Raw genomic sequence first — 15682 nt, forward strand, 5'->3', positions numbered from 1 at the left:
AAGAAAGAAAGAAAGAAAGAAAGAAAGAAAGAAAGAAAGAAAGAAAGAAAGAAAGAAAGAGAGAGAAAGGGGAGGAGGAGGAGGAGTGGGGAGGAGGGGGGAGGAGGAGGAGAAAAAGGAGGAGGAGAAGGAGGAAGAGGAAGAGGAAGAAGGAGGAAGAGGAGTAGAAGAAGAGGGAGAGAAAGTGGGAGGAGAAGGAGGAAAAGGAAGAAGAAAAAGAGGAAGGAGGAGGAGGAGGAGGAGAAAATGAAGCAGAGTAGATGAAGACAAAGTTGAAAAGAAAAGGCTGGGCTGGCAGAGAGCCTTCTGCTCCGACTTGAGGAGTATGCATTATATGCTGTAAAGCGTGGCCAATCACAGGAGGATTCAAAGCCAAGGAGAGATAGGATCAAATCTGCACTTGGGAAAGCCCACCCTGGTGCGCACTTGGGGGCTAGGGCGATGGGAGGATGGGAGGATGGAAGACGGGAGTTTGGGGATGAGGCAGCTGAAACAGAGGAAGAGTCTTGTGACGCTGGAACCAGGACTTCATTGTTCCTTCATTGTGGGGCAGAAGAGGTGGAGGATTTTAGGCGCCGCCTTGTCTTGTCCGCGCTGCCCAGGTACAGCTGCTAGCTGGGGCAGGGGCCTCGAGACGCCGCTCCGGCCTCGCGGGTGGATGAGTTGGACATAACGTTGCTCCCTTCTTCTCCCCAGACAGGCAGGTAATCCCTCTTCTTCCTTTCGCTGAATCAGCTGGAGAAGAAAGCCCAGCAGGGGCTGGCCAGCCTCAGCCACGTAACCTACCAAGGCCCCAGGTACTGGAATGGAACTTCGCCGAGGTCGCCGCGCAAACGGCCACAGCGAAGGAGCGGATTTACATCCTCCGGGCCTGCTCCTCCCTTGTCTTTAAACGTCCCAGTCTAGCTTAGAAGAGGACCTGTTTTGTGCAAGGCTTGCCGGAGCAGCCCGCACCTTTTCTGGGATACAGTCTTGCTAGTGGCCTTTCCTTTGCTGAACGCTCGTATCCACTGTCACCCACACGCTGAAGGACCCCTGCTCTACACAGCCCCCGATTCCACTGAATACGGAGCTTGGGAAGTTTATATTGTGCCCCAGAAAACACCAGTGACCTTGTTCTCAAGATTAAATATACTTAGAGCAGTCAGATCTGAAGAGGGACCTCAGAAAGATCCATGGGCATGTTGATAGTATGTTTGCAATTGATAACATAGGAAATAATTTCTAATATTTCAGGAAAACAAAACTTGAAAGAAAAAAAAAAAAACAGACGACGTGTAACTCCTAACATTCTTGCCTTGCTTCAGGACTGCTGGGAGAGTAAGACAGCCTGGTAGCTATAAGAATTTAACATAGAGCATTATCCTTCCAAGACGTTAGCTTCTCTCTTCCCAACAAAGGTGAGGCTGCATAATCCAATATTTAGTGGGGAAATTTTTCACTAGTACATTAAGATGTTATTTGCAGTTGGAAAGAATGAATAAGACCTAATAGTTGCTAGCACAACAGGGTGACTCCAGTGAAAAAAATCCCTGAATTGTACATTTTAAAATAACTAAAAGAGTATAATTGGATTGTTTGTAACACAAAGGATAAATGCTTGGGGTGACAGATACCTCATTTACCCTGATGTGATTACTATGCATTGCATGCCTGTATCAAAATATCTCAGAGATTTAAATACACAAATATTTAAGTATATAAATACAGAGATACAGAAGTATATACACCTACTGGGTACCCACAAAAATTTAAAATTGTTTTAAAAGATGTTATTTGCATGCATAAAGAAGGTATTATTTAAATTTCCTGCTTAAAAAGTTTTCTTTCTTTTTCCTATGATAGTAGATAAATGGCAAGCAAAAAACGAGAAGTACAGCTGCAGGTGGGTCTGACATATCAACGATTCTTCATCTGGTGCACTGATGCTTGATACTTTTTACAGTGCCTTCCTCTTTGCAGGCAGTCGTCAATAATCAAAGCCTGTGGGATGAGATGCTGCAGAACAAAGGCTTAACAGGTATAAGGGTTCCCGGTTGTCTGACCACCTGGGGTTTGGCCTAGGGTACCTCCCGGCACCCTGTCCCTCTAGAGTGCCACTCCCCACTTTGACCAAGAAATCTTGCAGTGCCTTTGCCCTGGTCCTGGCTCCAGATTGGGATAAGTTGCTATCCTAGATTGGTAGACTCAGTTATTTCATAAATATCATCATCTTCTAGTGATCGATGTTTACCAAGCCTGGTGTGGACCTTGCAAAGCAATGCAACCCTTATTCAGAAAATTGAAAAATGAGCTGAACGAAGATGAAATTCTGCATTTTGCTATCGTAAGGATTTTGTTTTCATTAAACTGTTGTTTTCAAGTCATATTAAGCGTTTAAGTATCCTCTAATACTTTAACTATGGTCTTAATTTAAAGAACCTGTCAGTCTTCAAAATTGATAGTCTTTACTTGGAGGTTTTACCATCTATTTGATTCTACTAGATCTGAGAATGAACATGATTTGTATCCCATTCTTTTAATGTCAAGGCTGTTTACCATGACTGTGAAAGTTAGAAAAGTGTAATAATGGATGCATCTATTTTTCTGTTTTCTTTCACCTGACCACTTGTTCAGTGTGTGTCCCTTAGAATAAGGGTTGCAAAAGCTGTTTACTGGGCGCTGGGCATTAACCCAGTTACCACATTTTCCAGTGGCAATGATTTTTTTTCTCATTTATTTGCTACCTAGTTGTGACAAGGGATTAAAATGTTATAGCTAAACACATTTTACTTAATTGTACTGTTTATTCAATCTAGTCACATGAAATTATCAACTAATTAGAATTTGGTTGTCCAACATGGTAGCTACTAGGCATAAGTGACTAAGGAGTTCTTGAAATGTAGCTGGTCCAACTCAGGAACTGAATTTTTAATTTTAATGAATTTAAAATGGAATTTTAAAACTGATACTCGGGTTATTGTAAAACTTTTAAAATCTGTGACAACTTGAGTACGTGAATCTATGATTTAACTGTACATTTTATTAAAGCTAATAAAGGATTAATTATTTCTGGTTAACATTTAGCATACAATTAAGATGTACTCTTAAGTGTAAGAGACACGACATGTTAAATTTTAAAGATTTAATATGGAAAAAGAAAGTGAAATATGCCATTAATGATTTTATACATTGATTACATGTTAAAATGAGAATATTTTGGCTATATTGGATTAAGTAAAATTTATTATCACATTATTTTCACCTTTTTTTGTTTCTAAATGTGGTTACTGGAGAATTTATATGTGTGGCTTTCATAATATATTTATATTATACAGAAAAACACCCAAACCCACTAGACTTAAGATACAGGAGCAGATAACAGATGAACATATCCTTACCCCTTATCTCTGAAACACATAGTCCCTAAAGCAGACCTGCAGCCACAAGCCACTCATGCTCTCCCAGTCACCGGGCTTTCATGGCTCCTTTCAACCCAAACATTGGAATGAGTTTGCCTACTGACCTTGTATTTCACTATCCATCCCCTTCTTTAGACACATTTTCCATAGGGCTTATTTTCCTTAGTTCAAGATGATGAATAAGTAGTCTAAAGCCTAGACACTCACCTCTTAATGTTTTTCTATTCAAGAGGGTAAGTGGCTGTCTACAGCAGTTAAATCTGGTTGTCCTGAGTGAAAGAATTGACTTTTATCTTCTGAAATAAGGTCTTTGTAGGGTTTTCATTCCTTTAACTTTTTTTAAAAAAGTCTTTACATAGATGTTATTTTTAGAGCACTTTTAGGTTCATAGCAAAATTTTGCAGAAAATACAAGTTCTCATGTATCCCCTGTCCCCACGCTGTCATAGCCTTTTCCACAACCAAAATCCCAAATCGGAGTGGTACATTGTTACAACGGATGAGCCTACACTGGCATATCATTATTTACCAAAATGCACAGTTTACATTAAGGTTCATTATTGGTGTTGTACATTTTAGAGACCTTAACAAATATATAACGACATGTATTTATTATATTATGGCATCATATAGTAGCGTTTCACTGCTTGCAAAATCCTCTGTAATCTGTGCATCTCTCCCTACCCCATAACCCCTGGCAACCACTGATCTTTTGACTATCTCCATAGTTTTGCCTTTTCCAGAATGTCAGAAAGTTAGAATCACATATTGCAAAGGCTTTTCAGATTGGCTTCTTTTACTTAGTGATATGCTTTATGCCTTTTAATGATTTGATAGCTTATTCTGTTTTAGTGTTAAATAATACTCCATTATCTGGATGTACCACGGTTTATGTATGCATTCACTTAGTGAATGAAGAACATTTTGGTTGCTTCCAACTTTTAGCAGTTAGGAGCAAGGCTGCTATAAACATCCATGCATAAGTTTTTGTATGAACATAAATTTTCAACTCATTTGGGTGAATACGAAGGAGCATGACTGCTGGATCATGTGGTAAGGATATGTTTTACTTTGTAAGAAACCAAGTCATCTTCTTCAGTGGCTGTACCATTTTGCATTCTCACCAACAATGAATGAGAGTTTCTGTTGCTCCACATCCTCACCAGCATCAGTTGTCTGGATTTTGGTCATCCTAATGGGTGTGCAGTGGCATCACATTGCAATTTTAATTTGTGTTTCCTGAGATTATGTGATGTGGAGCACCTTTGTTATACTTATTTGCCATTTGTATCTTCTTTGAGGAGAACCTTCTGCTAAGTTTTTTGGCCTTTCTTTTTAATTGGGTTGTTTGTTTTTCTTATTGTTGAGTTTTAAGCATTCTGTGTATTTTGGAAAGCAGTCCTTTATGAGGGATTGCTTTTGCAAATACTTTATACCAGTCTGTGGCTTGTTTTTTTTCATTATCCTGACATTGTAGTTTTTTTAAAAGCCAAGATTCTGTAACAACCTGTTTCACTCTGAAGAGTCAGAACCACCAGAAAGGAACTAGGAGGTTATTCCAGACTTGATTTTTTGCAAGGAAAAATCAGGTTTGAAGAGCAGAGAATGGGGCCTAAAGGAGATTGCCACATGCGGTTGAAAAGGGGTTGATGAAAGTAAAAAGACAGTATCACAAGTGTCTAATGGCTGACAGATAGATCACAGGGAAATGAAGCTCAGGAAATTCTTGTGAATCCTAGCAGTTGGCATTAGGAGAATTTGTTCGAAAGTGGAAGGAGTAGACGTTCACATAGACTAGGGGTTCTGGATTCTGGTGACCTGCCCATAAAGGTGAAAGAAAATTATTATCTCCAAACCTCCGTTGTGAACAGTAATGGAGGAATGCCCTCTTCTGGACACATTGTTTTCTGCTGTTAATCAAGGCAAAGAGACACTCAGAACTTGAACATGTAGGTTCAAAATTAAAAGATATGAGGTTGATTATCTATTAAAATTACCCTGAGCTGATGGTCGGTATAAAACTTTTCTTCTGCTATGTGCCTTTTAAAAAGATGAACATTAAGACATATGTGTGTGTGTGTGTGTGTGTGTGTGTGTGTGTGTAGACATGATATATATACATATAAATATTTAGCAAATGGTATTTATTATAGTTACTATAATACTATTTCTAATTACAGTTGACCCTTGAACAATGTTGGAGGTAGGAACGCTAACCACCCTATGCAGTAAAAAAATTATTTATGACTTTTGACTCCACCAAAACTTAATTACTAATAACCTACTGTTGACTGGAAACCTTAAGGATAACATAAATAGTTGATTAACATATTCTATCTATTATGCATATTATATACTGTATTCTTGCAATAAAGTAAGCTAGAGAAAATAAAATAGTGTTAAGAAAATCATAAGGAAAACAAAATATATTTACTATGCCTGAAGTGGAAGTGGATGACTATAAAAGTCTTCATCCTCGTCATCTTAACATTGAGCAGGTTGAGGAGGAGAAGAAGAGGAGTTAGTCTTGACGTCTCAGGGGCAGTAGAAGCAGAAAAGGTGGAGGAAGTAGAAGGGAGGCAGGAAAAGCAGGCATAGTGGATGTAATTTTATGAAAATACATGGTAATTTCTGTCTGAATTTTTTGCTTTTTCATTTCTCTAAAAATGTTTCTATATGGTGCCAATCCTTCTTCCACCATTTGCTTTAGCTTCAGTGCCCATATCATAGAAGGGTCCATGTCGTAAATGAAGTCAAAAGCAGTCTTGAATAACTGGAACCCTTCTGCCAGATGTTCTAATGTCAGTTTGTTTTCTGGCACTGCTCTTCTACATCTTCTCCGTCATAGGCTGGCACTGGTTCAGATGCACTCATCTCTATCAATTTGTCTTCTGTTAATTCCTCTGGTGTGGTGTCTGCCAGCTCTCGGATTTCTTCAACATCCATATCTTGAAACCTTTCACACCCAACTTTTTTGTCATATACATAATCTCTTTCATGACTTCTTTAACTGGCTCTGTCATAAATCCTGTGAAGTCATGCACAACATCTGGACACAGTTTTCTCCAGCAGGAATTTATTAATTTGTGCTTGATAGATTTTGCAGCTTTTCCTATAAGAATGATGGCATCTTCAATGGTGTAATTCTTCCAGACTTTAATGATGTTCTATCAGGGTTCTCTTCTATAGCACTGACATCCTTTCCGTAGAGTACCATGTGTAATGAGACTTCTAGGTCCTTATGACCCCCTGATCTAGAAGCTGAATTATGGATGTTTCGTCTGGGGACAAGTAGATCACTTTGACACCATTGGTGTTAACCTCATAAGATTCTCAGTGACCAGGGGCATTGTACAATATCAAAGAATTTTAAGAACATTCTCTTACTGGCAAGGTACTTCTGACACCAGGGACAAAGCATTGATGGAACCAATCCAGAAAAAAAAAGGTTCTCATTGTCCAGGATTTCTACACACACATGCCGGTAGTAGAATATCAAAAAGGACATAGGTGCCCTGGGAGATGGATAGTAACATGTTGTGCAGAACAAGAGGTGATTTACAGCAAAAAGAAGTGAGACAAAGTTGGAGGAAGGACAGTTGAACCGGGACAATAAAGGAAGGGCAGGACCAGGCACTGAGGGAGGAAAAGATGAGTGAATAATTTTGGCTAAAGTTTGGGTAATGTAAAGGGAAACAGTGGGGAATTGAGGCCAAATGATGTAGGACTCCAATCACCAGTATGTGCAGTTTGATCCCTAAACCCACTATGGCATACCCAGACAATGTTGCAGTAAACGTAAAAATTATATGTAATCTCTGCATTGTTGCAACATGTGTATCAAATGACTTAAATATAGTTTTATTTATCATTATATGAAATATTTACTTTTTCCAGGCCGAAGCTGACAACATTGTGACTTTGCAGCCACTTAGAGATAAATGTGAACCCGTTTTTCTCTTTAGTGTTGTAAGTATAATATTTACTTTCTCAATTGTGTTATCATATTCCAATTCGCAGTTAAGAAGAAGTAACATTATAAAATTACCATGGAATTGTTTGCCGATGACAGTAATAGTACGGTGTTTGCCTTATCTTTTCTTGGCTATTTATAAATTTTATAATTTGACCTCTAGGAGCTTATAATGGATTGAAGGGATTAGATTATCACACACTGTGTTGATCATGGACAGGACAAGTAAGACAGTGTTTACCTTTACTAAGGAAATGATCACAGATTTATACAATAAATTATTCACAGGAGTAAAAACTTGGAAATTTCTTAGATACCTAGCAAGAGAGAATTGGTTATAAACATTCATGCTTACCCATATCAGGAAGCATCTCTATGATCAGTCTTTTGCATACATATTACTCTTATCTCTGTATTTACAAATGCACAGAAAGAAGACAGTAAGTGGATTCACCAAAGTGTTACAGCAGTTCTCTATGTGTGAGGAACAGATGACTAATTTAAGTTTTATTATTCATACTATTCTGTATTTTCCGCAGGTTCTGTGATGAACACAGAACTTTATTAATCAGACAAAGGCCAGGGATGGTGGCTCATGCCTGTAATCCCAGCACTTTGGGAGGCTGAGGTGGGAGGATTGCTTGAGGCCAGAAATTCAAGGTAAACTTGGCCAACATAGTGAGAGACCACATCCCTACAAAAATAAGTAGTAATAAAATAAGTATAAAACATAAATGAATAATTAGAAAGACATAAAAAGTGCTATTTTCCAAAAGCAGAGTGCACAGTTAGTGCTAACTGAGGAGGCTGTAGCTGCAGGTGGCAGATAGGAGCGTGGGACTGAGGAGAAAAGATTGGGCAAGTGGGTCACGTTATAGAATCTGGAGCTCTGGGAGAGTTGATAATAGTTTGAATATTTGTTTCCTCCAACTCTCATGCACACGTGTGACCTCCAATGTTGGAGGTGGGGCCTAGTGGGAGGTGTTTGGGTCATTGGGGTGGATCCCACATGAATGGCCTGGTGCCCTCCCTACAGTAGTGAGTGAGTTCTCCCTCTATTAGTTCATGCAAGCTGGTTATTTAAAGAGCTTGGCACCGCTGCGCCTTTCTCTCGCTCACTCTCTCCATGTAACATGCCGTCTCCCTTTCCCTTCCTCCATGAGAACAAGCTTCCTGAGGCCTTGCCAGAAGCAGATGCCGGTGCCATGTTTGTATAGTCTGCAAAATTTTGAGCCAAATAAACTTCTTTTCTTTGTAAAGTCCCCAGCCTCATGTACTCCTTGATAACAATACAAAACAGACTCATAGAGCCATCACCGTGACAGCTAGTCCAGTCAGACCAGTAGACCCAGGCCCTCTCTCCTTAAGTGGACCATGCAGTCCATGTTCTGTAACCCCTGGAATCAGTGCTCAGAGTTTAAGTCCACCCTTCCTCGTAGCCATGATTCATCCATCCTTCTAATGCTTATTCCTGGTGTGACCCAGCTCTCCAATTCTTCTCCTGTCTCCCAAACCTTTTCACTCTATGACATCTGGAATTAAAATGACTTCCCAAGATTTTTGACCATGGCTTTGAGCTTCTGCCTCACTTCCTTGGCTTACCTTAATTTGAGCTTCTTCCGTTGGACACTCTCTCCACAGCCCAGAGGTGATAACTGTTTATTTCAGAATGTGGAATAGTGTTGGTGTTTCTTTTCCTTCTTAGTTCTTCAGTAACTTTCTTTTCTCTGCTGTAGAGGTCTGTTTCACATGGCTAAATTTCCTGTTCCTCCATTTCACTTCTGTCATTTACTGACCTTCAAATCAGGTCTGTTGATAACCGAAAGCTTTGGCATGTGGTTTAAAGTATTACTCTCAAATCTGAATCCTGCCATCACCTTGAGGACTTTAGTACCTACGTTGGCAACCCACCCAATATCCTGGCCTTTAAATTATTGACCTCCTTGCTGCTAATAAACTTTTCTTGCAATAAATTTCATCCAGTCACCCCTGTAATCATGCCTCAGACTTTACTGCCCATGGCTCCATATCCGTAATCATTCATTTAAGAATAGAATTCTGTGATCACAAAACACCGTCAAGCCCATTGCTCATTTATTCAGATATTCCCTCAATGTCTCTTTGTACGGGTCAGCATTTTTAGCTGACAACAGATTCATTTGAGATAGTCTCAGCAGGGAGACTTCCTCAAGGGTTATTAGATAGCTCACAGAATTGTTGAAAGATACTTTTTTTGTGTGGGAAATCGTGATTAGAGTTTCAGGTTTCATTTAAATCTTACTCAACTGCATCCTTCTCATTGGCTTTTGAAAATGATTGAGTCTTTTCAAATTAAAAAATACATAATACTTCTTTCTGATATCATATGTCTCTCTAGCCACCCATTTCTCATCTTCACCCCATAGCTAAATTGGTCGAAAGAGTTTCCATATTTAATTTTACTTCTTTTCTTCCCATCTCATTAACTCCTCAATCCATTCAATCTGACTTCTGTCTGATTATTCCACCACAATTGCTGTTGCTAATGTATCCAAGTATCAGCCTGTGCTAAGTATAACAGACATTTTTTAGGTATTCATCATTGGTACCTCTTAAATGGATTGAATATGGTGACCATGACCTCCTTTTTAAGACATTTGCTTCTTTTGGCTTATGTGACTTGGTTTTCCTTTCACCTTCCTGGATGCCCCTTCTCTCTGTCCTTTTTGCAAATTCACCCTTCTTTATTCAATGATTAAATATTGACATTACCAGGCTCTACACTCTCCTTAGAAAATTTTCTCTACACACAGTTTCAGTCCTCACCACCTGTATATCAGTAAATCACGTTTACATCCTCAACTGAATCCTACGCTTTCTGCTAGCATTTCCAGCTGATGTCTTGGCACCTCCTCTTGGCTTTCTCAAAAGCATCTCACAGCAGACTCATTCCACATCAGATCTTCCTCCCCACAAAACACAGTCCTCTTCTATTGTCTCTGAATTTGGCATCTAACATAATAATTTACCCAGTTTTCAAGTGAGAAACAGAGCGTCGCCTCGGTGACACCTCTTTACATCACACTCTATCCAAATCATACTTTGGACATGTCAGTTTTACTGACCAAGTCTCTGTCACACTCATCTACCTCATTCCACCCTCCAACCTTTCCATCTCCACCAGCACTGCCACAGACTGAGTGTCCATCATCTCTCCACCTCCACCTCTAGTGTAGCTCCTAACTTGTCTGGAAATATTTTGCTTCCCCCAGCCTTTTTTTCATAAGGTAAGTGAAATAATTTTGACAAACAATTGTAATCATGGTCATAGCCTCTGTCTAAACACTCTGACTGCACTTAGGATGAAGGCTGCATCCCTGGCCCACCAGGCTATGCACAGTGTGGCTCCCCCTGGGTGTTGGGCTTCAACTTACACCAGACTCCCCCTCACTTTGTCACCTGGCCTCCTCACTTGCCATCTTTCCTTTCAGCTTTAGAACTCTTCTGTTACTCCTTTTGCCTAGAATGCTCTTCCTTATCCTTTTTGCCCAATTAGCCCAATCCTTCATATTTTACACCGAGTCACTTCCTGACATTGAGAAGTACCTTCCCTGATCTCCTTGACCAAAACCCATTCTTGTAGGTGTTCCAAGGGCTTTGCACTGCTTTTGGTGAAACCTATTACAGTTGCTGTTTCACGTGTTTGTGTTTAAGTAGGTTTTTTTTTTTTAATGTAAATAGATCAGGTACCAGATCTATTATTTTGTACCATCATGACTGGTACAGCACCGGTAAACAGATGCTTAGTAAACAGGTGTTGAAAGATGAGCAAAAGGGACATGGTGTTAGAAATAGCTAGGGAGGATGTTGTCGAGAGGTCTATCCAGAATCGTTCAACTTTAAAACTGGGATGCCTCGGGAGAGATTGCATCAGGTGACAGCTTCTGCAGGAAGATGACTTTGCTGCAAGGTGCTGGAGGATATGCAAATTGGAGGTAGAACTCAAGGAGATGAACTCACCAAGTCAGGAAGAACTTTCATATTATTAATACTTTACTGTAAAATCGTTAATTACCATCACTAAAAGAGGATTGCTGAGCATGAGGGTAGGGTAGAAGGGAGGGATGACTTAGTCCAGTTTAAGTGTTAATTCTTGACGTATTCTGCAAACGAAAGTTCCCCTCCTGTTTTCATTTCCCTTCTAGAATGGCAAAATTATCGCAAAGATTCAGGGTGCAAATGCACCGCTTGTTAGTAAAAAAGTTGTTAACTTGATCGACGAGGAGAGAAAAATTGCAGCAGGTGAAATGGCTCGACCTCAGGTAATACTTTGGATTAACAACTATTTTAATTTTTTAAAAGTATATTACCTTTTATTTAATATTTTTCTAAGTTATTTAACCTAATTTTATAACTATCTAGGTATATAAATGGTGCAAACTTTCTGAGAAGCATTTTGGCAATGCGTGTGCATATATATTTATATACATAAAAATGAAACCTTTTGGATAGTTCCCAGAATCACGGAAGCATATTCATGGCTTCCCTAAAAGTTAGGAACCTTTGTCCTTCTGGTATTTTGCTCTTTAATGGGATATTGATTATTGGTTTGAGAAAGATTTCTTTTAAGTTAAGAAAATATCCTTTTGTTCCAAATTTACTGAGAGTAATGGTCAAGAATAGATCTTCACACTTATCAAATGCCCTTTTGATCATTAACATGATAATTATGTGTTTATGGCTTTCTTATGTATAAATTTCTGCTTTGTTCATATTTTATCTCTCATGCTCTTATTACATTTTAAGGTTTGGCTGGGCATAGTAGCTCTCACTTGTAATCCCAGCACTTTGGGAGGCCGAGGAGGGACAACATGGTGAAATGTTGTCTCTACTAAAAATACGAAAATTAGCTGGGCATGGTGGTGAATGCCTGTAATCCCAGCTACTCAGGAGGCTGAGGCAGAAAAATCATTTGAACCTAGGAGGTGGAGATTGTAGTGAACCAAGATAGTACCACTGCATTCTAGCTGGGCAACAGAGCAAGACAACTACACACACACACATACACAAAGTTTGTTACCCTTTTCATACTGCACATATGCATTATTCCTGCCCCCTCCATTTTAAAACATCCCTTATTTTATTTTAGTGGAAAGGTGGAGATAGTCCTGTCATGTTAGATAAGTTCAGGCTCTCTTCCACTTTACTTCCTATTTCTTATTTATTAGACATAAAATTTCTAAAACCCCACTCACTATCATATTAAAACATAATTCTGTTTGCTTTGCATTGCATTCCTTTTTTATAGTATCCTGAAATTCCATTAGTAGACTCAGATTCAGATGTTGATGAGGAAGCACTATATGAAAGTGATCGTAAGTAAATTTACTTCAAAGTAATCCCAGGGTTTTCTGTACATAGGTGGTCATTACAGCATCACTTGTTACAGAAAAACACTGGTAACAAAATCCATGTTTATTAACAAGGAATTGTTCAGATAACTGATGATTTGTGCCTTGCAAGACTCAGCTATTAAAAAGCACACTCTTGTCCTCACTTGTCTTACCTTTAGTTCTGGGTCTGGAGCCTTTCCAAGGTTACCCAGGACAATGAACTCCTGTCTCCTGTGACTAATCAGGACAGCACTTCCTATTTCATCCTTTATCATCTTCCAAAAATTTGTGAAGAGAATTTCTACCTTGTTGACCCATACTCTTTGTTTACATTGCAGTTGACAATTTCATGCCTTCACTAGATTATCTGTGTTGGGGTAGTGGGGTGTATGTGTTCATACGCTGGAGGGAGCAGAGGCAAATGGCCACACCCAAATGAGTTATCTTACACTAAAAGTTCATTATAAGAATGCTGATACATTCATAGATAGTGAATCTGTTGGTAATGTTTACTTTCATGATTCACTGCAAGTAAACATTAAAACTGTATTCACTGGTGATACTGTGCTGGATGGATCCTGTGTGTGATTCTTATGCATGGGAATTGCATTCAAACCATCATGGCCTACCTACTCAATTTTTGTTGCCTCTTGATTAAAAACTCTTGTGAATGTTTCTCCTCCATGCAAATATTGGAACTGCCATTTGATTCTAAGTAGAAACTCTTTGGTAGTTGAAATGCGGTTATAAGATGTACAGCTACCAATGAGCAACAATGCACTGATCATTAGGAATTTACATTGTTAATTGCCAGATCCATCATTATCCAGATTTTGTGCCAAGAAAATGAAATTGTCTTTTTCTAATTTTTTCTAGAGGAATTATATAGTATTGCTATAATCAAACCTGATGCTGTGATTAGTAGAAAAGGTATAGAAATTAAAAGAAAAGTAAGTAATATTTTCCAACTATGGTTAAATTAATTGCAAAATAACAACCTCTTAATCATCAGTTTGAAGACAAGCTTATCATTCAGAGTGAAATAGAACAAAATATGCTGCTGGTGCTAGGTAGCTCTAAAGCCTTTGAGTACCTCTAAAGGCTAGGTACCTCTAAAGGCTTTTACGTCTTTACAAAGACTCAATCTATTCATGCATCCTTATGTAAATAATCCTACTCTACCAGCATCCTATGTAAATTTTACATGCATCCTTTTTTAAATAATCCTACTCTACCAGCATCTATGTAAATTTTAAAAATTATAGTTCTTATACTACATTGTATATTAGTCTGTTTTCATGCTGCTGATAAAGACATACCTGACATTAGGCAATTTACAAAAGAAAGAAGTGTATTGGACTTACAGTTCCATGTGGCTGAGGAGGCATCACAATCATGGTGGAAGGCAAGGAGGAGCAAGTCACATCTTATGTGGATGGTATGGCAAAGAGAACTTGTGCTAGAAATTCGTTTTTAAAACCATCGGATCTCATGAGACTGATTCACTATCACAAGAACAGTGCAGGAAAGACCCGCCCCCATCATTCAATCACCCTCCACCAGGTTCCTCCCACAACACATGGAAATTGTGGGAGTTAAGATTCAAGATGAGATTTGGGTGGGGACACAGCCAAACTGTATCATTCTGCTCCTGGCCTCTCTCAAAAGTTATGTCCTCACATTTTGAAACAAATCATGACTTCCTAATGGTCCCCAAAAATCTTAACCCATTTCAGCATTAACTCAAAAGTTCATAGTTCCAGGTCTCACCTGAGATAAGGCAAATCCCCTCCGTCTGTAAGTCAGTAAAATCAAAAGCAAGTTAATTACTTCCTAGAAACAATAAGGGTAAATGTATTGGGTAAATACAGCCATTCCAAATGGGAGAAATTGGCCAAAATGAAGGAGTTACAAGCCCCATGCAAGTCGGAAATTCAGCAGAGAAGTCAAATTTTAAAGTCTGTGTATATTTTTGAGCCACTTCAAACCTAGTGCCCCATACATTTTGCTGAGGTTCTTATAGAAAATGCATTGAAAGCTGGTGGCTTGTTAAGCTCAGAAAACAAATTTTATTTGTTTTACATGTGATCCCATGACACCTGAATTTGACCTTACTCTCTAATTAAAGATTACCGAAGCAGGATTTATCACAGAAGCAGAAGATAAGACAGTGCTCACTGAAGAACAAGTCATCAACTTCTATAGTAGGATAGTGGACCAGGTATGAAAGTTAAAAATAAAAAATCCACTGTGTGTTTAAAAACAGTGGCCTTCTATAGTCCTCTTTATTACAGAAAAGCAAATGAGTAAGTCTGACAAACTAAACAGGCTCCTGGCGTCCATGTTGATGTCCATATCATGGAGATGCCAATGATAGTGGCTCTGAAGAAATCTTCAGTAGACATAGTGGCTGCCAAGTAAAACTGGATGGTCTGATTGTGTTATGTTGACATGAAGACCCCTTTATGTCATGGCCTCCAAGAGGCCCTGCCTCAGTCCTCTGGAAGTGAATATCCAGTTCCTTCCTATAGATTTCTACTCTATGTTGAAGGCCCTGTCATCAGCTTCACAAGAATGCTTTAATACTTTCTTTATCTAAGGGCCTTTCTTTCAGACTGCCCCACCCTAACTGCCCCAGTCCTGCCACCTCCCTGCCCCACCAACTCTCTTTTGTCTGGGGGAATGTAATAAAGGCAGTGCTGTGTATTAGAAAGTGTACTGGCTTGGGAGTCAGGAGACTTCACTTCTAGAAATGCACTGCCCAATATGGTAGCTACTAGATACATGTGACCATTTGAATTGAAATTCATTAAGATTCAATTACATTGAAAATGTGAATTCTCAGTTGCATTAGCCACATTTTAAGTGTTCGATACCCACCTGTGGCTACCATGTTGGAAAGGGCAGAAGAGCACGTACATCATCACAGACTGTTAT

At 39.1% G+C, this 15682-nt stretch overlaps 1 protein-coding gene across 1 annotated transcript in view; it reads left to right on the plus strand.

Moving 5' to 3' along the window:
* The first annotated feature begins 467 nt into the window (after positions 1 to 467).
* The window catches only part of NME8 (NME/NM23 family member 8), a 42187-nt gene continuing 26972 nt past the window's right edge, over positions 468 to 15682 (plus strand). Inside the window, exons 1-10 of the mRNA XM_037735200.1 lie at positions 468 to 602; positions 697 to 928; positions 1846 to 1885; positions 1963 to 2020; positions 2220 to 2326; positions 7298 to 7369; positions 11558 to 11674; positions 12661 to 12727; positions 13622 to 13695; positions 14874 to 14966. Of these exons, the coding sequence (XP_037591128.1) occupies positions 1853 to 1885; positions 1963 to 2020; positions 2220 to 2326; positions 7298 to 7369; positions 11558 to 11674; positions 12661 to 12727; positions 13622 to 13695; positions 14874 to 14966 (621 nt within the window). The 5' untranslated portion in view covers positions 468 to 602; positions 697 to 928; positions 1846 to 1852. The remainder of the gene's footprint in view (positions 603 to 696; positions 929 to 1845; positions 1886 to 1962; positions 2021 to 2219; positions 2327 to 7297; positions 7370 to 11557; positions 11675 to 12660; positions 12728 to 13621; positions 13696 to 14873; positions 14967 to 15682) is intronic.

This window comes from Cebus imitator, unplaced genomic scaffold, assembly GCF_001604975.1.
Source record: "Cebus imitator isolate Cc_AM_T3 unplaced genomic scaffold, Cebus_imitator-1.0 Scaffold749, whole genome shotgun sequence".
Lineage (NCBI taxonomy): Eukaryota > Metazoa > Chordata > Mammalia > Primates > Cebidae > Cebus > Cebus imitator.